The 24,206-nt window shown below is 41.5% G+C and overlaps 2 protein-coding genes across 3 annotated transcripts in view; both read right to left on the bottom strand.

Annotated features, from left to right (window-relative positions):
• LOC135940437 (beta-3 adrenergic receptor-like) overlaps positions 1-17,366 on the bottom strand; it is a 35,204-nt gene extending 17,838 nt beyond the window's left edge. Inside the window, exon 1 of one of the 2 annotated variants that reach the window (XM_065485310.1) lies at positions 17,314-17,366. The gene's annotated coding sequence lies outside the window, so the exon portion shown is untranslated. Of the gene's footprint in view, positions 1-15,253; positions 15,395-17,313 lie in introns of those variants that run through there. The other variant, XM_065485309.1, reaches the window with a different exon arrangement.
• Positions 17,367-19,289: 1,923 nt separating this feature from the next.
• On the bottom strand, positions 19,290-21,761 carry LOC135940880 (uncharacterized). The gene is made up of 4 exons (XM_065485976.1): positions 21,638-21,761; positions 20,845-21,021; positions 20,507-20,794; positions 19,290-19,472 (listed from the first exon to the last, which is right to left on the bottom strand). The coding sequence occupies exons 1-4, from the start codon at positions 21,707-21,709 to the stop codon at positions 19,305-19,307; spliced, it is 705 nt and encodes a 234-aa protein (XP_065342048.1). The 5' UTR covers positions 21,710-21,761; the 3' UTR covers positions 19,290-19,304.
• Between the last annotated feature and the right edge of the window lie 2,445 nt (positions 21,762-24,206).

The raw sequence follows: 24,206 nt of genomic DNA, 5'->3' as shown, positions 1-24,206 counted from the left end.
GACGCAATTTAGCACCGCGCAAGTCGTGTACGACCTTTTTTTGCACGTGTGCGAAATCTCGGCTCGTACCAATTTCGAATACGCTCGCGAATTCACCAATCGATACACTTTCGCGAATCGTGCGTGTCGTGTGCGGTCGCCGGGGTCAAGGGTGCTCGTAAAAATATGTATGTGCGCACGTCAAAGAGACTAGTCTGGCGTGAATGGCTGCTTTTCCTCCTGCCGTGATGGACCAAAACGCAGCTAGTTCCATGCTTTACCGCAAAAATTCGATCACTTGATTATGGAAATGTTTTCTACAACGCAAAATATTAATTAAATAATCTTGGTATGGTATAAGCTCTTCATTCAAGGGATGAGAAAATTGATTCGACTTTAATACACACTCAATTAGTCGCGTCAATTGCTTCCGCAGTGTTTTTACCAGTTTAAATGGTGTGAAAATGGGGACGCAACTCTAAAAAAACAGCTATCAAGGGGAAGTCATGACGAATCGAACGGTGTTTAGCTTATGAAATTCTGACGTTAATAAGCCGGGATTTGGTGAAAAACATATTTTCCTTGCACTCTCTGCGCAGTAATAAAAAAATAGTGTGGTGACTAAATTTCGAGTTCCAAGGGTTGAATTTACAACACTTGCATAACACCGTTCGGATAATTGTCGTTACGTCGTGTGTGATGAGCTGAATGGGTTTCAGGGTGGTAAAAACACACCACTCAGTTGTGCAGTGAGGTGCAAGCAACAAAAAAGGTCACGTTTTTTCGTAAGTGAAAAGGGGCTGAAGGGTCGACACTCTTAGACTATATGTTACTTCAGCTCTCTAGGGGAGGCTGAGACGAGTCTAGAGGTGTGTGATTTTTGAAAATCCGACCTAAGCTTTGGGCATGACAACCTTTTTTTTAAAAGAACCTAAAATCTCCATATAAAAATTTGAAAACACAACTATAAATTTTGCCCTTTTCCAGCCCAATATTTTGCGGTCCTGAAAATGACCTATTCAAACATAAAAAAATTTAGGATAGACGAGACGAGTTCAACGGTGTCTGAAGTTTTGCCCTACGATCAACCTGAATAAAGATTCCGTATGCCCATAAAACCCACATAAATGGGAAATTCAGGCTTTTTCCAACGGCATTTACATTAAAATAAAAAAATTTATCTTGATTTTTAAATTAACTCATTTTAAGAAAGTCTGCAGTGTGTTTTATATACATATATTGAACATGTATTGAACCATATTGTATTGCATTTCATTTAGGTAAAAAGAGGCTCAGAAATCCGTTAATAACACTCTATTTGATTTTGAGCAGGTTTATCCAGCAGTTTCCTGCATGAGCAAACAGTTCAAGCAAATTCCCGGTATGATTGATTTTACGGCACAGTAACGGTCGTTTCAAAGCCTTTGATTATGTAATTCATCGTGCGTCTTTCCAGCAAAACACACGCAACCTATTCAATGTGCCATCAAAACAACTGAACCGTGCCGAACAAATTCCAGTTTGAAAATTAATTTACCACACTGCATCCAGAATAAATCCAAAATGTTATTAGGCAGGGAAATGCGCGCACTCGGCGGCTCTTGTTCCCAGCGAAATGGCTGTTAATCTTGGTTGTGGCGCACGGCACGTTGCATAGCTCGCGAAAACAACAGGCGGCGCCGACAGCATAAAAAATAACACGACGACGCAAATTTTTGCTCTCCGGCGTTATTTATTCGACGGCGCGTGCAAGAATAGTGCGCAGAATGGGTAAACAGGCGAAATACATATCGCAAACACAGCGAAGAGACGCCGCAGATGATCAGTCGGTTGGGCTCAATAAAATCTTCTGTATTGCTGAAAGCACGCGTGGAATAATAAATCTCTGGTCTCCATTTGCCAGTTTTCGTCGTAAATTTGCAAACATGTTTTCTGGTCTGGCGGAAAGCTAAATACACTGCTTATTTTGAAACCAAAAACAATTTTTTCTTTCGAAATCCAGACATCCTATGCGCTGTTTAAATAATGCATGAGCTCTGCGTCGAATCTTTTGTTACGGAACACGGAGTAATTTAACATATTATCGTAAATAAGGAGGAGCTATAAACCCAATTGTCTGTAAAAGATAATTGCGTCTGCAGAGAACCAACCTCTGCAACAGTATTAAAACTGTCGCAACAGGGCTAGCGAATCGTGAACACCGATCTTAATGTGAACCACAGTATTCCGTGAGAGGAGTAAAGGAAGTCTTTAACAGTTCGTGCCGTTCAATTTTACATTCGAGCGACGGAAATAAACAAACTCGGATTGGATGTAACAACCTAACCGAGTGAGTCTCGTAACAAAAAAGATGCGATTAAACAAATTCATCTTTTGTGCTGAATTACACCCGTCTCTTTTACTCATTCAAGCCAAATTTCTATGATTAGAAGAGCTTTCAAGTTGCTCTAAACATTCCATTCAAGAGCTGTTGTGCAGCATTATCAAAAAGCAATCAACTGGGTGCTCCCGGCGAAAACCGGTGTGTACCTCGCTAAAATAGCCAAACTACCGCACGAAAATTGCTTGTCGCCGTTAGTTACAATTATTTATCTCTCAGCAGAAAGCAAATTTGCTCGGCGTACGTGTTTTCGCAGCATAAATCGCGAGCTACCTGCCAGCAGCCGGGATTAAGCGACCGGCTTCACAATATCGTGACTTATTACGCTTAGTTACGCATCTGCGAGTGACTCCCCCAATTTATCAGGTTTATCGTCTCGCTTCTGTGAATATCAAAATGGATATTAGCCTTCTGATAACTCCGCTAAACCAAAAATTATGAAACAACTTAAAGGCACATTTTTAAAATTACTTTCAAATAGAGAATGATTCCTGGTATAAATTCCTTTAATTCTGCTTGACCTCATGCCGATTTCGTTCTTGTTCAAATCGTCAACACGCAATTTTCTCTCTTCACGCGTCGGTCCGTGGTTAATGGTGCGCGCGAATCAATGGTCCGTTTTGCTCGAATTCATCGGCCGTTATCGCGTAATTTGCGTCAGAACTGGGTCTGTCACAGTTGGAGCACCTTGTTCAGCGCAAAGCAAATAATCAATCACATTCACAGAGAGTTTCAAACCGTCTCGCTGGCGTAAAAATCAGAGAGATCTAGAATTTCATTCCTTTGAAACGCAAAAGCGGCGCATGTCTATGCAAAATGGCACATCGCGTTGCACAGCTGTCGCACAGCGAGGTGAAATGCAACTCACAAGTGCACGCAAGACAAAAGACGAGCGTAGCAGTTTTTCTGCACCGAGCTGATGCAGCGTGACACACAAAAAACGTGCACTTCCGTTCGATTCATTTGCCTCGATTCCGAGCGAAACTTTTGCCACCAGGCGCGTTTTCTCTGATTAAAATGCATTTGTTTCCCTGTTTGTGCCGCTTTTCCGAACTAGGTCATTGGAATTAACACACGGCCGCTGCTTCTGCTGCATTAGTTTGCTCAGACGCGCGTCGCTTTCCCGTCGGCTGCCGTTAACTGTAGCGAACACACACTGCTCCTGTAATTACTCCGCAGTTTCACTTTTGCAGAGAATAGACCAGTTTTCAACACACGCAACCACTCTGGCGGAAAAGTTTCTTTGTTTAATGCAGAATAGTAATGCTTTATTACTCTAATAATATTTACGGCTAACACGACGGAAAATCCCATTACGATGGGTTCGCGTACTCAGTATTTACAACAAATGCGTTGCTTGTTAAATTTATAAATAACTTGCTCGGAGTGTTGTTTGCAAAAGTTCTGATTCGTCAAATACAATCAACATCATCATGATTGAACGAGAATTCGATATTAAAACGTTTTCACTGGAGGGCGAAATCACGGGTCTCAGGACGGTTTTAGTAGTGTCGAGATATTCTGAAGAAAATCACACCTTATGGATCAGTCATATGTTAACCCAAGGAAAATTTCGTTTTTGCTTATTTTACGGGACTTTTTTTTGGCAAATTTTGAGATTGAGTTGATGAAATTTAGAAGTTAAGGTAAGCGTTGAACTCCTCTCGTCAAATCAAATCGAATGAACACCAAATTTCAGGTCATCGGTCAAGGTCAAAGGTCATCAAGGTTCGTTTACGAAAATTTTGTTTGTGCGTTTTTTGGATTTTGAAAACCAGCGGCATACCTTATAAATCCGAAACACCCCTCAAAAGTGGTCTCAGGTTATGTGTTAACTTGTGTGAAAATTTGAAGGTGGTGTTAAGCTTTTCAATTTTTAATAACGAAAAACAGAATTTTTTTCAATTTTTGCAAATGCTGTTAGCGCCTAATCTCCGGTTCAACCCGTCAGAAATGCAAAAACTTCACACCGTACAACTTGGCTTGACCTAACCTGGTGAGCTGAATGGTTTTTGGGGCGCTCATCCCTCACCCCTGAACCCCAATTGGCCATAATTTCATCCCCCGATATGAAAAGTGAATATTTGAAATCGTCATGATTTTTTATTCCTTAAGTTTGGAAATTTGACATTCCTCCTTTAAACACAGATAGAAAGGTAGTAATTAGTAAAGGAATATTATTTAATACATTATTGTGAATAGTTTTTTTATTGTTTACTTTTTATCTTCTTTGCGTGTTTTGAATTGACCTTTTTGTAAGTACTCAGATGGAAAAGAAGTAGCTTCGATTACTTTGTGCTGATGTATAAATAAACAAAATTCATTTAAAAAAATCTAATCAGAATTGCATCAAGCTCGATTTAAAAACCTACCGTCTGATTAGCTTCAAAGTTTGCACTGCTTGTGTAACAAATTGCAGTTGATTGGGTCATTAGCGCAGAGAGAAAAAAATCTGCGCTTTTTTGCCACGTGCACAGGGCACAATTTTTCTGCGACACCCGAGATCTGCTCTGCAGATGTTGTTCATTAGAGTATCGAATGGCGAGAGCCAAGCCATTATCACCGGGCATTCATCTGTTTTGCGGAAAAGGTCATCAGCGCGCGCAATTTTCCGGGCTGCAGAGCACACGTGCGGCCGTCGGCCGGCTCATTCCTTGAATATGCGTGAGTGGAAATCAGCGGCAGGTAATTATTATTTCGCGCAACCGTAGTGAATGCGAAAGTGATTGGTTTTAGCGAGTAATTAGCGTCCATACAGATGAAGCAGATTGGCCGTGATTAATGGATTCTGCGACCTGCGATACAAAAGCAGTTTGATAAGCTGATGGGTTTTGTTGATGTATAATTGCGTCAAGCATCCAACTTGACTTTTAGGGATTTTCTATCTGCCTCATTTTGAATATCTATATCAATTTCCAGGCGTAAAAGATCGGAAAACTGCGATGATTTAAAATATTCCCTTTTCATCCCAGGGGATAAAATTATGGCCAATAGGGGTTGATGAGTGAGGGTTGAGCACCCTAAAAACTATTCAGCTCACTAGGGCAAGTCAAGCCAAGTCGATAAGTGTGCAGTTTTTTCATTTCTGACAATTAGATTTCGAGATTTGGCGTTCACAACATTTGCAAAAATACGAAAAATTCATGGTTTTCGGATTTCAATTTTGAATTTCTTGAAAACGAAGCCAAATACTTCCTTGAAATTTTCTCGCAAGTTCATAAATACCAAAATATCACTTTTGAGGGCCGTTTCCAATTTTTAAAGTATACCGCTGGCTTTCAAATCCAAAACACACCTGGAAATTTCGAAAATGATCCTTAATGACCTTTGACCTTGACCGATGACCTCAAATTTTGTGTTCATACGATCGGGCTTGACGAGATGAGTTCAACGCTTACACCTTAACTTCTAAATTGCACTAACTCGAAATAAGTTAATACATTCTCAATATTCGCAAAATATGTCGATGGAGTGAATTTCATACGATTATCTTAACACCGCCTAAACTGTCCTGCAGTCGGTGATTTTCGCTGAAAATACAAGTTCAAAGGAGAGATAAATAAAATTCAAACATCTGAATCATTGAATCGCTCGTATTGCAAAAATCCAAGCTGGGAAAGGACCTTGGCTGGCACTGAGCTTAGCAAAAGTAAATCCGAATTGATGCAATCGCGGTAAAGCGGTGCAATTGATTTAGCGATTAATACCACCGCAGGATAAATTTATCTGCGGGAAAGTTGGCCAGCCTTCAAGCACTTAAGCCGCATGATCCGCGCCAGCTTCTTTCGCCCAAGCAGATAAAAGAGTGCACACAAATATAAATAAAGGTTCGAGCAGCCGCCGCGTTTCTGTCGTCAAACGCAATTTATATCCATTCGACGGCCATGAGTCAATTAAATTCGCTCCATCGACACACCATGCACGTTTGTGGGACGGCCGAGCGCGAGATAAATAAATTGCGACCACCGCGCGTATATTGATCACCCGCAGACGCGGTTCGGGCGAAAATGCGGCTGCATCGGAAGCGTCTGGTAATTTGACAAGACGCGCTCGCCCATCTCACACCGATTTGCAAAATGACGAGTTGGTTTTCCTTAATGCTCGGCCGTTTGATTGACCAGCCCGTTGGAAACATTAATAGGAGTATCAATAGGAGATATCTGAGAATTTTTGGATCTATTTCTGGCTTCCCAAAGTCAGAGATGGCAAAAAGTGGTTAGTTAAGTATGTAGTGATTGGTGGAAATGCTCGAATTGCTCAACGGGCTGGTAGGAGGCGCCACTTGCTGTCTTTCGCACCTTTCCAGTGTCTTTAGGGACAAATGTCTGGCGTTTCAATGGAAAGATTTCAGTGGGGCGGGAGACGAAAAAAGGCCACGATTGGGCCTAATTGTAAGCTTTTTTGCGGCCACTCAGGCACCACGTTTTCCTGGTGAGCTCATAGCCCACACGGAATGTGTTAAAGGTCCAACGAAAATAGCATGTATTAGTTTAAAAGCAATACCAAGAAAATATATTATTGTGCATATTTATATATTTATTTAAACCGTATACAATTTGCTTTCGCTGTTTCTCAATTATGTGAATCCGATCCTTTAACAAGTGCTATCCGTTTTATTAATCTAAATGTACCTCTGGTGTTTTTCCGTCTGGCGTGAGGAGCGGAGAACTTTTTGCGAGACAACACGCGCACCCACGCGCCCTTTGCATTGAACCCTTTCATCCCTTTGTGCTGGGGAAATGAACAAAAATGAACAATTCCTCCGCCCATAGCAGCTGAACGCATGTTGGGTTTCGCTTGGCAGCATAAAGAGGCGCGTCACTGCTCTTTGATGTTCACCGCATTCCGTGAGCACTTCGCAAAACGCGCGGCGGCATTTTTCTATTTCCTCGACATTCAGTCTGGCCAGGCTGGGTGCTTTTGCCAGAAAAGAAAACGCCACGGATGCGCGTTTTTGCGACACCGCAGAGCAGAGCAGACGGGAGCCAGCAAACATTGAATACAGCCGGCGCCTTTCTGCCCACCACTGCGCCACACAGAAAGAGAGAGGCAAAAATTCATTGAAATTATTTTTGCGTACAATACAAAAAGTTCCCCTTTTTTGTCCGGCCTTCCGAAAATAACATTTTAGCCCAATGCTCGATTATTTGGCTCCAACAAGATCAAAAAGTCATTCATGCTGCCTTTTCAATGGAAATGTTTTCTTGCGCAAGAGCTCTACGACTATTTTTGTAGGAAAATGTTTCATTCTCTTTTTTGTCGTGGAATAACGCAGACCAGATAAACATTGAAAGACTTGGAGATTTTTTCAGTTAAAATTATTTTTGCTGATCAACCAAAATTGAACTATTGCGCTCCGTCTATTTTGCACCAAACTACAGAACCAATAAAACAGTCTTATTTTCACAGCACTATTTATAATCAAGCACTGGATGAGAATAATAAAGCCGAAAAGAGATAATGGCAGCTGAACAAGATTCTCAAGAGACAAATCAAGTGGGTGGCACAGCAGGAGCAAAATCTTGTTCGGTGTGAGTGCAGCCCATTAAAAGGCGAATTCATCTGGAGAGCTCCCAGGGGAATAACCGCGCAATTGCGAAAGTCAAACAGCACACGTCGGCGTTCATCGCCAGGCCAAATGTGCGAACCGCACGCGTCCCTTTGATTAACAAATAAAGCCTGTGTGCCGGCAGCGGCCCAGTCGCGTTCAGTACGTCGCTTCGCACTTTCTTCTGAGAGCTCTCTCACGCTCCGCTAGAGGCGAAATTTTAATTAAAATTTCATCGCAGCCACGCACGGAATTCCGAGTGGCTGCCGGCGAATGGAACTCGCTCCGAATACGCAACTGAATCAGCTGACACTTTTTTATACTAATCGGTTTGAACGCGTGGAACTCGTCCCAGCTAGACAAGTTGTATCCTAATTAAAATTGCTTTCATGAGCACAAGCAATATGAGTCAATTACCGCGCGCTGCAAGTAATTATCAAGTTTGTTTGCCTGTACTACTTTCTGCCAGACGTCTCAAGCGGGAAATTTGATTTTAATTAAAACTGCGCGCGATACCGCCAAGGACGCTCTTGCCGTCTTGATGCAAACTGGCACTATTTATTTTTTTGGAGCGTACAACATAATGGGGTTGGTATCGAAACAAATCTAGCTGTTTTTGCCCGTTTAAAACCTCAAATTCTGTGACTTCATCGCTAGAAATTTTGCTATTTCTTTGTTTTTCAAAACAGGATTTGGGTTGATTTTCAATAACCCTTGCGTGAATTCTGCATGAGAGAGTGAGAGGGCACGGCACCGACTCCCTCAGCGCCAGCTCATTCCTTCAAAAGTGCTTTGCCTCGAATGGGCCCCAGAGGAAATCCCTTTCTAGGAAAATTTCAATCAGTTTAAAAAAATTAAATATCAATTTAAGCGAAATGATTTTTCTTGAAAGCTACCTACATTCGTGTGGTATCACAAGAAAAGAGAGCATGTAATAAAGAGAGTCAAACACTCGGAATTCCCGACAGACTGCATGCCGGCTGCAGGATTGTGGGAATGCTGGTCTCGCGAAAATTCATCCTGCTCCTTTTTCCGAGCCAGCGCGCATTAAAGTGCTGTAGAACAAGCTCATTTGCAAAATATTCATGCAGTAAATTCTCATTTTTACAGCCCAGCTCACAAGGAACCTTTCAGTTTGCGTTTGCCCACGCACATCGAGATCCATTGTGCGCAGCCAGAGCTAAAGGGATGTGCAAGATAGTGGAGGAAATGAACAACTAATATAAATAAAATTAATTAATTTCGCCAAATTTCCGATTCAATTAATCACACGAATTTTATGTAATGGAATTTTTTTACAGAAGCTATTTTACCGGAAACGCCACTGAGAAAGTCCCGACCTTCCCACATTTGCGGATTTTACGGCACTTGAATTTCGGTTTTGGAATTTTTGAGTTTATTCCAGATCAGTTCAAATTGGTCGTAAAAATTCAGACACCGTTAAACACGTATTATCAAGTGGAACAACTATCCTGTTTACTTACAAAATCTAAATTTCGAATTAAAACTCAATTTTGAACATGGTTTTAAATTTTGAAAGTTCGATATTAACATCTTGTAGAACGCAAAAAATTAAGTTAAAATCACTGAAATTTGGAATTGACTTTATTTGCTTTTATTTTTATTAAATAAATAGTACAAATGTTTTATGCGTTTTGAAAAATGTTCGCACACCCACATCTCAGCTTCTAACAATCAATCAGATTTTCAAAAACCAAACACCACTAGACTCGTCTAAATCTCCCCTAGATACAATTTTACAAAATTTTATTGTTTGCGTCTCACTGAATTTCATGTTTATCATCCTGAAACGACTTCAGTTAATCATAGGACGTGAAGACAATTCGGTTGATATGCAATTTTTGTAAATTTCACTCTTATAATTCGAAATTTAGTTGGCGCACTATGTAAGAGAAGTACGTTTTTCACCAAATCCCGGCTTATAATCATCAGATTTACAAAAACTGCACATATCTCTCCTAGTTAGTAAGCTGTTTCAATGAAAAACAATTCCTTCTGTGCATAAAGATGTTATTTAGTCCCTAAATAACATGTACAAAATTTTTGTCACGTCCCTGAAAATGAGACGCTGCAGCCTGTTTAAATCCGTATATGCTGCGCTGTCTCTTATTTTCGTCTGGGGTGGTTTGGAGGGGTTGGTTTTAAGGGAAAGTGTTCTTCCCCGGCAGCAGCACATCGACAGCCTGATCGACGTCAACGTCATATTTCATTTGAAATTCATTGCGTGTGTATCATTTCTTGGATGCCGGCGTGGCCAATATGCTTCGAGGTTTATTTCGGTCGTCTCTCTCTCTCTCTCTCTCTCGCGCAGCCTTATTGATATGTGCGAGAGACGCGCTTGCATGTTGTACCATTTTTATTGGACGCCCGCCAAACAGTTAACTTACACAAACACGCGAAAAAAGAGCTACCCTTCTGTGGCGAGATTTGCCAGATTTCGCGTCGCCGCGCGCACTCTGCGTGCCCGGCAATAAATAAAATATATGCCTTCTTTCGGAATTTTCCGAGTGAGAATGCGCTGGCTGAATAAATTTTACTGCGTAAGGTCAGCGGAAAATCGATGCGCATTCTTGTTGTGTGTCGGAACAGATTCGAGGAACAAAACAGTGCGCTTTCCTTCGGCCGGCGACAGACTGCTTGCGGGCAAATATTGATTCGGGCAGAGAATGATTACATCTGCAGTCTCGGCGGGTGTGACTCAAAAGCGACCACGCCAACAAAAACGGCCCTTCTTTAGACACAACATATTGGCTTTATCGGAACGGGATGGATGAGCTGCTTCCACCGCAACAATTCATTTTTTTCTAAGAGTTCATTTTTTTCTAAGAGGGCGAAACGGCTTCAATGTTTTCGAAGCCTGGCAGGATAATTTTCACCCTATAGGCCAATGTAATTGGATATAAACTTCGACGAAGACGCCCACGGAGGCGGCAAACTTAAATAACCAAATTGTTAACTCTAATTAAATATGCTGAGACCAGCAGCACCGGGATGCTGTTGGATAATAAATAATGGACGCATATCCGACGGACAGAAAGGCAATGACAAAATAACAAGAGACTTGGATTTCGCTTCATTCCACCGAATGGATTGAACGCCATTATTGGGCGAAATTCAGACGCATTGCTGTGTGCGACTACATTTCTCTCGTCTTTCGTTTTCTCTGCGCAGAGAAAAGTAGAGCGGCTGGCTACGGATTTTTCCTCTCGGCGGCATTCTTAGTCGAGAAACATCCGCGCAGCAGATTTTTCCCATTTTCCGCCGGCGCTATTTTCATTTACCATACATGGCGCAGCGGATAAAATACACACACAATACTTTCCGTTCCGGCGGCGCAAAGTGCTGCTCAAACTTTTGTGTCCGAGCGCAGCGGGAAAAAAGAGCGCTTATTTATACACACGTATTTTCCGCTCCTCGAAAAGCGGATTAGGAATAAAGAGCGAGAGCAGTGCTTATGGCGAGCGAGCCCCACGTGTGTATCAACAGCTCACCGCAGGTGCTCGATGCTAAACAAACAAAATAACGAGGCCTCCAGGATGTGTGCGCTTTGTGTGTAGGTAGAAATATGGTTTTAGCTTCTCGCCTAAATTTCATACCCTTTGTATTATTAATTTTAGAGAATACAGAATAAATTAGAAGCAAAAGATGTTTCATAAACTAAAAATAGCATGTTCATTTGTTCCTTTCATGTTATTTTTAATTAGCAAATGGGAAAACTGAAGAGAAAAATACTATGAGGCTGTTTGGCAGGTACAGCTTCCTTTTAATTTGACTTTAACTTTTATCCCCCATACTAAAATATCTCACTTGGTAGTTCAAAATGGCATTTCTACGTTGCTGATGAAGCATTAATTAGATATAATACCTTTTTTGAAAAGTTCAACAGGAAAGGAGAAAAAATTCATCCGCAACATGTTGCACAATGACAATAAATAAATAGTAAATCCTTTGATGTGCTGCTTTAGCAAAAAATATTCATTCAGGAGCCGTGTGAGTTGTTACTCTCGATAATGGATCTATTATGCAATGCTCAACGCTAAAACTTTGAGTAGTGCATGAGCGTAAACTGATAAAATAAATGTTGCAAAATATGAGCTTTTATATGATTAGCAAAACAACATGCACTTTATCAGCTTTTACATCAAATCGATTTGATTGCCTGATTTCTTGAGTAATCAAAATTGAGCGGGCGGCTCAAAAGCAACACGTCTCAAAGCGAAAATGGATCAATAGCAAGCTGACCCACGTGCATACTTATAGCCAATTGGATTAATAAAAGATAGTACTTCATATCAGTATTATTGATTAATTTTCCTTGCGAGCCGATAAAAAGACGTGTTTCTGTTGAGCCTTCCCACTCGCCACTTTCTTGACGTGTAGATAATAGGTGTGAGAAATGCATTGCCTGCTGTATTGTGCAACAAGGGCTATGAAAATTGAACGTATGAACAATGTACTTGGTTTTCTCCGTGGTCATAAAACACTATAGATTGTTGCATCAGCATGGAACAGAGCAAAACGAAACTCTCTTTACTGGCGATACTGAGCAAGTTTTTAAGTGTTTTTGATATTTCAATCGAGAAATTTACGATTCAGTGGACTTTCCAAGCCTTTTTGCCCATTCGATTTGTTGCGCTTGGAACTTTTTCAATCAAATGTCGTTTATGCTCTTTTGAAGTCGACATGAAACTACTATTTGAAGAAATTGAACTATTTGAAAGCACGATTTACAACATCACTATAAAACACTGACCCCATTTATCTGTAAATAGCCCTGGAATTTTATTTTTTAGAGTGCCTATCGATTCCTGGGTACATCTGACGAATCTGCAAAAACAAGAACGCATTGGGAGCGGTTCTCTGCTTGGTCTAAGATCGAGACAGCAGAGCCACAGCGACAAATTGGTCTAAGCTGACGCATGCATTATCTGATTGGTTCTTGGAGCACTTTTTGCCAGGATCTAACCATGCAAAAACCGGGTTTTCGATTTCCGGCAAATTTTGTCGAGCTATCCAGCTGACCGACCTAATTTTACCCTTACAGAAATCGATAAGCACTGTCGCAGAAATGAAAATATTTTGCAAGCCTTCTGATCCATTCATCGCACGCGACGAATAATTACAATCTGTGACTCGTTGCACGAATCTATTTCACCGTCTAGATGATATATGTCTTAAGGAACTGATCAAAACGTCAGCGACCCTTTGGCGCGTCTGCAATTGCAGTTGTTCTCTTTGATGATAATGCCGGCGCGCTATTGTTGTTTCAGCAATAAGCGTGTACAATTGCAGTCTGCTCCACTCCTCGCGAAGAGCGAGACTCATCCCCTGTTTGTTTATGCATTGTGTGTGGATCCACCTTCTGTGTATTATGGTAGCATGGTGTGCGTATGCCAGCGATGTAGACAACCAAAGAAAAACAATAACGACGCTCTGGAATAAAGCAGCCGGGCTGCTATTTGCACGCACAAACCCATTGTAAAACTAAATTGGCCGGGAATAAATATAAGTTGTTCAAGGCTCTCCAGATAGAACGCACGCGTCTTGCACATATTGGATTTTCGCGAGAAGGCTGTCTATTTTTATGGGGGAGTCTCTCGCTGAGTGTCGTTTCTGATATCACCCCAGCCACCCTGGGGGGTTTTTCAGAAAATGGCATCTTGATTCTTTAAACGCTCTTTTTTCCTGACATTTTGCTTGCCAGCGTATGCAACTTCATCTTTTCCTGCCGGCCGAAAGGAGAGATATGGAAACGAAATGATTTAATTAACCACAGAAGTTTTGTTTTTGTGGCTTGTAACCACATCAACAACTCTCTCGTTCGCATAAAAGCTCTCCACGGTGGAAAATACTGTTTATACATGCAGGCGAATGCCTGTGGAAACAGAAGGTACGCTTTTATGCAATTTTCCGTCTGGCCTCGAGGCGAAACTCTAACATTTTGCTATTTCTGATGCTAATTATACATTTTTTTAACGTTTTCCAGGTCACAAACAACTCGGCTGAAACAAAAATAAGCCACCCTATTTCCAGTGTCCGAGTTATGCAAGCGATATGAAATGGCAATGCCCGGCAAATCGAGCATATTTTGCCGCGCGCACGTGTATACAAAAATACATTTAATCTGCACAATCAGGTCGCACACTCACTTACGTCAAGCCCACAGAGACAGAGTTTTTTAATCACAGAGTTTTGCGGAACTCCAGAGGGAGACTGCCAAGATGGAACAAGGCGTACGTTGAGGAGCGTCTCATTAGTCTCGGCGCAGATTTGCTTCTGCGATCGCCGCGAGGGCCGCGGCAACATAATTAGCCGAGATGAGAGTCAGTGAGTGAGTATACGCAAAAGAGCAGATTGCTCTTTGAGCGAGTCAAAAGGTTCCGCCGAGGTGTGCAGAAGCGGTTTACCGACGTGCCAAGCATCAAGCGTTCATTACCAAATGGATGTGCGTGCTCCGTTTTTTGGAAAAGTGCTAATGGCAAATTCGCTAATCAAATGTGGCAAAGAGTGGCCCAGATTTATCGATTGTGTCAGACTTTTCAGTCAAAACATCACGCTGCCAAAATTTTGCCACTGGCAAAAACAAAGTGACGGTTTTTTTGGGTCAGGATGTTTTGAATTTTAGGACAGTAAAGTGTTTTTATTTTAATTACTACTAGTTTGCAAACCAATTTGCATAAAGTCCTGAGGAAAAATTAAACCAATAACAGAGAATTTATTTCCTCCAATAGTGTTGATGCAAAGTTAGCATGTTTTTCAAATGGTGAGGACTGTCTTCTTACTTAAATTGTGATTTTATTTCGCAACACAGAATTTCCCTAAATGGTTTTATGCGCTGCTGGAAAAATTTCGACGAGAGGAATCGAAATCTGGCTAGAAAATGTGGTCAAGCGCTGGAAATTTGGAGAAAATTTGAATTTTTTCTTTTGCAAATTTAATACAAATTGTTTATCGATCAACTACTCATTGCATCCAAGAACTCAAATCAATCCACTTTAAGTTAATAAATTGATCGTTTATGCCTCTCCTGCTTCCATCCGATGTCAGCAGAAAAGGGATAAATTGGAACGCTTAGAGGAAATGGCAATCATTCGCTTGAGTTCTATGTAAAACATTGAACATCCCTTTACAACCATTTTTTTCAGCCAATCCAAGCCAATCCAAGCCAAGTAAGCCGGCATTGCAGAAAGTTTTGTCAGGCAGTTGATCAAGCGAAGGGATGAAAAATGCGTGTACCCAGAAGAAAAACGGCTGTGCACTCGGATGTTTATCCGAGGGGTGGTGGGTGCACGACTTGGGGTGCGGGGCAAAAGTTTGTGACTCACCGGCGTCGCAGAGCTGCTGAAGAGTCTCGGCGGCACAAACTGCTGGAGAGTGGCGATCGAGAGGCGGCGGCCGCAGCAGGCGCTTCCCCAAGAAACACTGAGTGGAGGCAGCAGCCGGAGCCGCCGAGCCGCCCCCAACGCCGGCGCATGTGCCCCTGCCACCCCCTGGCCTACCGCACGCTCTCTCGCGCTCGCCGCGCCGAACGAAACGCGAACTGTTGAGGTTGAGCCTCGAATTTTACGCCCGCTGACGCCAGCCAACTCATTTCCCACTCGCATTTGCATCAGAATGGCTTTTGGGACATTTTTATTTTACTTCTTCGCTACTTGTGCTTTTCAATTCGGAATAATTCAATTTTATTCGTGCAATTCGGCGTCTGGGGTCGTTAACGGATAATTAAAATCCCTGCTGTTTGCCTCTGTCGCGCGACCTGGATTAATTTTCTTGTTCGCGTCTCAATTATCGCGTTCCCCTTTTGACGGCACGAATATCCTCTCTTTTATTATCGGCGGAAGTTGACTTGCATTTCAATATACTGTTGATGGTTCAATTTCTTTGAGATTAAACATTCCCGCTGTCTCATTTATCCTGCAGACGCACCAATTTCAATCTTGCTCGGTTTGAGACATCCAATGAATGAAAACTTCTTTACTATTTTAGTCTAAATAAATCGTGACCTATATTTGAGTGTCGCCTAATAACTTATTCAGAAAATGTGATATAAAAAGGATTTCTACTGTAGAAAATGTAAAATCAATCTCAGCAAGTGTTTAGTGTAGCGTAACACTGCGATATTCGTTTACAGTCTATTGGGATAGTGCCGACTTTGAGATGAATTTACTGCTATTTAACATGCACATCATCATCGCCCTCATCTGCAGCGTTTCTGCCGTCAGCTGAGCTGATTGCGATGCACGCCACGCGCATCGCACAACTTTTTGCACCATATAGCAAAAGACTAACAGAAAACCCCAGGGTGTTGAATCCGCAGTTTTGATGCTGATGGTGAAAGAATTTTTAGAGATGTGTCTTCATCTGCAGCGTTGACGGAACTTTCACAGTAAATATTGCTCTGCTTATCCAAACAGAGCAGGTTACAAATATATCTGAGTTTCGGAATTTTGAGAATGAGCTTGAAAGTTGTCATGTGTGAAAATTTCAGAGTGGTGTTCTTTTTAGCGTTCGAGAAACGCCAAAGAACGAATACTTCGACTTTTCGTATTTTAAAACAAATCTCGAGTTCTAACCACAGAACCGTAAAAAAATACCCACCAAAAGACTCGTGTCGACCTTCCCTGATCAGCTGAATGGTTAATTCTCAACAAGTAGCCTCCAAAATTGTCTCTCGCGCTTTTTGGACGTCACAAATTCATGTAGAGAACGAGTCCTAATTGTGCATTTTTTTGTGCTCTTCTTATCCCTGCCCGAGGACCGGGAAGGGCGCGCACTGCACCCGGGTCCCAATAACACCGCGAACGGATAACATGGGCGCACCAGGCCGCACAGGGACCCAGCCCACTCAAGGGCCACTTGCCTCCGCACCGAGGACTTTTTTTAAACGCTAGACATTCGTCCCGTGAAGCCAAATCATGCATGCTGGAAAGGTGCAAACCAGCAAGTAGCGAGTCGCCTCCCAGCCCGTTGAGCAATTTTAGCATTTCGAGTCACTAAACTAACCACTTTTTGCCATCTCTGACATTGGGTGGCCAGTATTAGATCTCCGAACTGCTCAAATACCTCCCATTGCTCTGACACTCCTGAGAATGCCTTAACAATACGAGCCAACGCACTTACGGAGCGTGTAAAATTGAATTGAATTGAATACCCTGCTTCCTAAACAGACCGTTTCACAGTTCGATTCTCGACGGAGGTAATACATTATCGCTCTTTCAATTGATATTAGACGCGCAATGCACGCTTCATGAATACTTGACGCGGTTCCTCGAAGGCTGCGAAACGCGATCGAAGCCCGCGAGGCAACCATTACGCAAGCAAGCTAACACACACGCCCACGTGATCCCATTCACCGAGCCTGAATTAATTAAAACAATGAATGCACCTGTGCCGTTTCCCTTCTCGAATCGCTCCCGAGGGTGCACGGCAAGGCGGGCGGGCGGGCGTCTCTGCGAAGGCCAGCAATCAGCGAGAATGCGCTCGACAACGAAGCAGCCAGATCGTTCTAGAGATTTTGCACTTCACTTCATTACTCGGCCGCCTTCTTTTTCTCTCTCCTCACTGCGCTCTCTCAATTTCCTCTGCTGTCGGATGCAAATCGTCGCCAAACCAAGTGGAAAATTGGCCACTTTTGCCAACACAGTTGTATTTTTAATCGCCACAAACAGCGTCATTTCCAAATAGACTCATTTCCCCCAGCACACGCAGTACCGACCAGACACTCAAAATTGATGGAAATGAATACTCATCGGAAATGAGAGTACTGCAACAAGATAATAGAAGGGTTATTTCAATGAGATATCGGTCAGTAATATACAGCCAGCTTTATTCGTTTCCCATTTCCACTGGATTTCACAATACAACTGGCAACATTCAAAATTAAATTTTTAACGATTCGTTAAGTTCAGTTTTATATTTATTTGTTCTCCGTATATTAACGTTATTGGTAAATAAATTAGTAGCCGATCAATTCATTATTTTATCAATTAGTTTAAAATTTCTCTCTAAAAAATAACAGAACACACATTATACATTAATAGATGAATTTCTCGATTTCAGGCCGACAATGTAGTGCAACATTTTTTACACTTCATATCACCTTGTAAATAGTTGAAATGTATACACTATGTTTCAGTGATATTGGTTTCTTTTACTTGTGTTTTGAATTGACTTTTATTTGTAAATACTCAGGTAGTGAAGTAAAGGATAAAGGAACTTTAATTGCTGTACTGATGTATAAATGAAAAATAAATAATCTAATATCTTCATAACATGTATTGGTTTAAGGAAAAGGCTTAGAAGGATCGATTTAACACGTTATTTAGAGGTATTCATATTAAATTTTGTTATAAATGTTTGTTATAAATATCAAGCCAATATCAAGCGCGAATTAGATGTGTTTTCATCTGCGCATGCGCATAGTAGGCTAATCCCCTTTGTTTAGGCGGATTTGGGGGGCAGCCAACATTCAGAAAATACAACGGAGAAACTCCCTAGTGCCTTCCCAAACATTATATTGGAAGCCGAGAATTCTAAGCACGTGTTTTCTGCGAAATTTGCACGTCATGAGTTATATTACTTTTTGTCCAAGCAAACAAGTCAAAATTTGAGGCAAAGCGGAGCTCATCACTCAAGACACCGTCAATCTCTAAACACATGAGGCGCTCGACAAGTTGTCTTTCATCCACTCGGCCGCAGATCAAATATCTCAGTCAGTGGTCCAGCCGGGAATTGATTTTGCAGCGCATTCAAATAAGGCGCTGCTTTAATTAACGCTTCTCCTTCAGTAAATACAGAAGAGCGGATCACATTCATTGCAGAGTGGCACTTTGTTTAATTCCCACACACGGTCTTTTAAATGGAAATTACGGTGGCCGCGCCGGGGAACAAAAGCTTAGTCGCTGAAACAAAATCCGCACGCTGCATTGTGTAGTGAACATTTTATCAGCCGAATCGCATAAATTTCGCCTAACAAACGTGCCATCAGTTAGCATTTTAACGGTTGACTTTGCACTTTATTGCCTTCTTTTATCATGCAAACACAAAAAGTTATTTTCGCTTTCTGCTCAAGGGTAGTTAGGTGTGAGGTTGATTTTAAATGCACGCCTCTCTTTTCTGCGGCCCTAAAAACTGCGTTAAAAAATAGCCTTGCTGTAAAAGATCTTCCTTGTTAAACTTTATTTGAAAAACGGCTCACATTTGGTTTTAAATGGAAAGAAACACTCAGACAATATACACAAAATGATGAAATATGCACATCGAACTAACACGTAGTGTATGTGGCTGTCGGTAAGAGAACCACGTCAGTTTCGAAATTTTTTTTTCTATAAAATTAGTTTAAAAGCAAATTATTTTGAATATTTCAGTCTTTTGGCTTCATAAGTATGGATGTATTTGCTGGAAGATGAGTTGCAATCGTGTCACTGCGTCCACGTAGCGCATCTCAAATGCCAACTTGTCGAGATCGATCGAGGTGAGCGCTTTACGTATGAAATCTGAAATTTGTCTGATCGATTGCTCGACTTCTTCCACCTCCTGGTCACTCTGAAATAATGGTAAAAGTTAATCATCACCAATCAGCATACACAAAGGCAGAGAGAGAGAGAGAAAATTGTCTTTGTGCTGCGAAAAGAAAAAGGAAAAAGGCCGGCAGCTGCAAACACCACAAAAGGAATGAAAATTAAAGCGGGATTACTCAGCACAGCTGCTGATAATTTTTGTCACAAAGGGATTCAGATTAGCTGCTGCCTGCTAATGCCAACCTTCGGCACAGCGCATTCCGAGGCACGCGGGTTGCATATTTATTCGCGTTCATCTCTCTCTTTGCTCAGCGCGCAAAGTTCCTCTTTCTTTCTCTCGACCGCGCGAATGCACATCAAAGCAATCAAAACCCACCGGTGAGAGACGGTAAAAACGCGCAGGGGGAAAGTTGCTCAGTTTGGGCTGGAAAACTCGTTCTCATTCTAGAAAGTAGTGCTTTTTCGAGTGTATGATATTGATTTGACGCTTATATATTCATACCTTCTGAGAGTTCTCAACTTCTGATCTTCTTAAAAGGAATTTATTGAGGCGCGCGACTCGATGTTTTCAAACATTTAAGATTATTGGCAACAAAAATCATAAACCAAGTGAATTTCTTTTTAGACTGTGCCAGTGGATTTTTGGTGGCAGAATTCAGTTAGCAGCTGAATAACTCGACGTGCCGAACATCAGGGGAAAAGGTTTTTGGTCCAAATCTTGTAAAAAGCAGCAGAAGAACGCTAGCGACCAATCAGAAAAGGAAAATGCTAGTTGCCAATGCATGATTCAGGATTCAGTTGAAGCCAAAATTGACCTAATTGTAAGTAGCAGTGTAAAATTTAAAAAAAGTGTCTGCAAAGTTAGCAATGGTGAGGACTGTCTGCTTACTTGAAATCTTATTATGTTTCACAACAAAAAGTTTCCCCAAAAGGTTTGCAAACGCTGTTGGGCAGATCTGGACGAGAGGAATTGAAATCTGCCAAGAAAATGTACCGCTTTTTCGACTTTTGATGTAAATTTACTAAATTAATAATATTAATTAAGAGTAAAGTACTAACGAATAGGCTTGCCAGTCCGATTATCGTCTCTTTAAGCAGATCGTAGCGCCAAAATACGTCACTGAGGGTCAAGTCGAGCAGTGCGATGAGGTTGCCCGTGTTCTTGATGAGCGTGGGCAGGTCGTGCATCACTGCAGCATCGACGTCCGAGATCAAATGCTCGTTAATGCGGCCGACCAAGACCCGGTAATTAATCAGTTGCGGCAGCACCTTGTCCAGCAGGTCATCGCAGGTCGCAAACGTCTCCGCAGAGTGGTGCTGCAAATCCAGAAGTTGGCTCGGTGGCACCTGCGAATTTTGCTGTTAAAATCGAGCAGCTCCAAACTTGGTTTGCTCACCCCCATTGTGTCCAGGGAGTCTATGGCGAGAGCCAAGGACGAGAACGCCTCGGTCTGAATTTTTTCCTTCACTTCTGTCCACCTGGAGTGAATCGACTCGACCATCATTGCCATACCTTTGGTTCTGTTGAGCGCCAAGGTGATGTCAAAGTCCAGGTCGTCAGACCCGCCGCAACTCTGGCAAACAATCTTCGGTTAAATACCGTCTTTGACGAATTTTCTGAGCACACCAATCGATTCTTGAGGGTCTAATTAGGTAAAATGGATATTTTCTCTGCCCAAAGAGTCGAGCGCGACGTGCGAACTTTTTTCCCGCCAAAACAATAAGAATGCGAGAAGTGCGCATGCGTCAGAGCTGGTTTGAGCACTTGCGAAGAGACCGCCTGTACGAATGACTTCTTTGGCAAATCCAGTAAGCTTTGGCGCATGCGCACTTCTCACATTCTTATTGTTTTGGCGGGGAAAAGGTTCGCACGTCGCGCTCGACTTTTTGGCTGGAAAAATTATCCACTTTTTCTCAAGAATCGATTGTTGTGCACAGAAACATCGTCACATTTCATTATTTTTGTATTTTTGGCCACTAAAATTGTTTTGAAAAACGTCTTTCTCAATTCTCAATGTCAAAAGATTTTTTATTTTGGAGGATTTTCGCTCTCTTTAAGGAATCTCACGAGTTGTACTATTTTTGCGCCAATCAATCATGCTTGGCTGCTGTCCCTCTGTGTATTGACATAACTGTGTACACAGACAAGCACGGCCAGCGCTCTGATTGTGGCACTATTTGTCCACTTACCTGTGCCAACAACAGGCAAATTATTAACGACGAGCCGCGATCAAAACCGAATACCAGCTGCCGGGTCCGCATGTGGCAGGCAAATCTATACCAGTTGGAGAAGTCGCAACTGCTGCAATCTATCAAAATCAATAATTTGCATTAGACACAATCGGACCGAGATAATTTACCGTGGAATCGCGATGCACGCCTCGCTGACTGATAAGCAAAATCTTCGAGATAACGAGTGACAATGCTGGGCCGTTCACTGCTGTCCTGATTGTCGTTTTCACATGTGAATTTATTGTTTTTTTTAAATATGAAAAGTAAAAACTGATAGCAAAGGTGAGGGCTGGAAGTCCTTTTTAAAAACAATTAATTAAATCCATGGCCTTAACAATTATAATTAACACCAATGATGTCTATTATTGTTTGTTTTTGTATTTTTTCTTTTGGGACATTGTTTGCAATCAGATAGAGTGCAGTGTAAGAAGATCAAAACCTGAAGGACAAATAAATTGAAATTAAAGAGGAATGATACTGGAAAAGCCTGGAAAATGCTTGTTGCCAATGCATAACCTCGCCCCTTAGGATTCAGTTAAAGCCTTAATTGACCTAAGGAGCGCTGTAATATTTTGAGAAAATTGGCTGGAAAGTTAGCGTGCTTTTCAAATGGCAATGGCTGTCTCCTTACTTGAAATCCGATTTAATTTCAAAACCAAGAGTTTCCCCAATAAGTGGCATACACCGTTGGACAGATCTCGACGAGAGGAATCGGAATATGCCAAGAAAATATGTTCGAGCACTGTAAATTTTGGAGAAAATTGGCAAAATTTGAATTTTTATTGTAGGAAGGTCCATTTTTTATTATTGCAAATTGTTGAACAAATTGTTAATCGATCAATTGTGTATGGCATCCAACAATTTAAATAATTTTCAATTGTTGCCCAGTATCATTCCACTTTAAATTAAATTAGGAGGCTACAACAACATTCTCCCAGCGGCAATAATAGAAATGTTATCAATAACAAAACAATACATACTTACAGGGGAAAATATAGATTTCACACGCATATTGTGCTAGATAATATAAAAAAGATAATTTCGGTTCAATTTCGGCTTTATAAATTCTTAAAAGGTATATTTTTTTTGTGTAATAATAATAATCTTTGTTAATAGTCTTTGTTTTGTGCATAGTTTTTTCTAGATTTTTCAAGATCGATTGTTCTAGAAAGAAGTTATAGCAATATACATTTTCCTCACAGCTCGCTGATTTTATAGCTTTTCAGTGCAGGCGCGCGTGTGTCATCTTCGAAATTTAATAACTCACTTCCTTTGACATCGAGAGCAAAGAGCGAAGATGAAAAGAATCACGAGGCAAGAGCTGCTTTTCAACCATCATTACGCATCCAGTTGCGGGCATGCAACTTGAGCTCTTCTTGCCACCTTAGCTGATTGCCCCACAATATTCCTATTTTGCGATGAAATTTAATACTCGATAAGCTGAATCCTCCAAACAACGTTCAGGAAATTGAAAGAAACTTGAAACTCGCATTTCAACCGTTCGAATTTTGGTTTGTATCGCATTTTAGATAATGCTTTAACATGATCTAAATGTTGACGTGAGCAGATTTGTTTGGTATCGATTTATTATCTCAGAAATTCAATTTGATTGCGATTTTAAACACTCAAATTTGAGACAGTAGCAAATCCTTGATGCTGATTGGCTAACACAACGTGCCTATCCTGCCACTGTGCATTCTTCACTTAAGTTATTTTCTTTTGACGTGCTGAAACTCAAAATCGGTTAAGCCAATCGCCGTAGAAAAGTGAAAACCATTTTTTTCCGGCTGGACTGATTATTTTAATGTTCAGGACGTCTAAAGATATAATTCCATAAGCAGAATGCACAGCAGCAGCTTAAACCACAGCGCAAGTTCATTAAAATCGAAAGAAACCACTGGCGCCATCTATTGGTCGATTCGAATACTAAAAGAGCTTCAGCAGCTGGTGAACAAACCCGGTTTATATCGACTTTTAATGTGTAGCACATGACACTAAAGCCGTTAGAACAGGGAACAGACAGAAAACCACAAGGCCGGGTGCAGAAACGAAAGTGGATCGCAATTTGCATGAAAGAGAGAGCCAGTTTGATTCAATCTTGTGAGAGCAAGTGGAGGAACATCAAACGCACGTCTTTTTTTCCTCGTCGGTGCATGTGCACGTGTGTGCATAAATTTTGCGCCACCGAACGACGTGCCAATGACGAACCTTTCCGTGTTCTGCCCTTTGCTGATGTTGTTACATCCGTGACACATTTCGCGCGCGCCTTCCACTCAAGCGCTGAATAAAACATGACTGCTCGGCGAACTGCAGATTGCGAAATAAGACACAGACGAGACAAACCGGACACCCACGCAAACAACGAATCGACAGCGATGCAATTATTTATTCGAGCTCAAAATTTTCAAAATTGAGAGGAAGACTTGACCAAATCATGTTTAAGGATCGAGAGCAAAAGGATGATTTGCAACTATAGATATTTGATTCTCTTGCATTCCATTTGGATTTGTTCCCACTCGCTTTTTGC

Source organism: Cloeon dipterum, chromosome 3 (assembly GCF_949628265.1).
Source record: "Cloeon dipterum chromosome 3, ieCloDipt1.1, whole genome shotgun sequence".
In the NCBI taxonomy this organism is placed as follows: Eukaryota; Metazoa; Arthropoda; class Insecta; order Ephemeroptera; family Baetidae; genus Cloeon; species Cloeon dipterum.
The sequence above is the reverse complement of the archived record's forward strand: the minus strand, read 5'-3'. Positions and strand labels throughout refer to the sequence as shown.

Excerpts from the sequence above, each read along its gene's own strand:
- LOC135940880 (XM_065485976.1), bottom strand. The coding sequence starts at position 21,709 with ATGCGGACCCGGCAGCTGGTATTCGGTTTTGATCGCGGCTCGTCGTTA. Across the intron at positions 21,022-21,637 it reads TTTGCCTGTTGTTGGCACAG|AGTTGCGGCGGGTCTGACGA; the intron begins GTAAGTGGACAA and ends ATTGTTTGCCAG. Across the intron at positions 20,795-20,844 it reads ACTCCCTGGACACAATGGGG|GTGCCACCGAGCCAACTTCT; the intron begins GTGAGCAAACCA and ends CAAAATTCGCAG.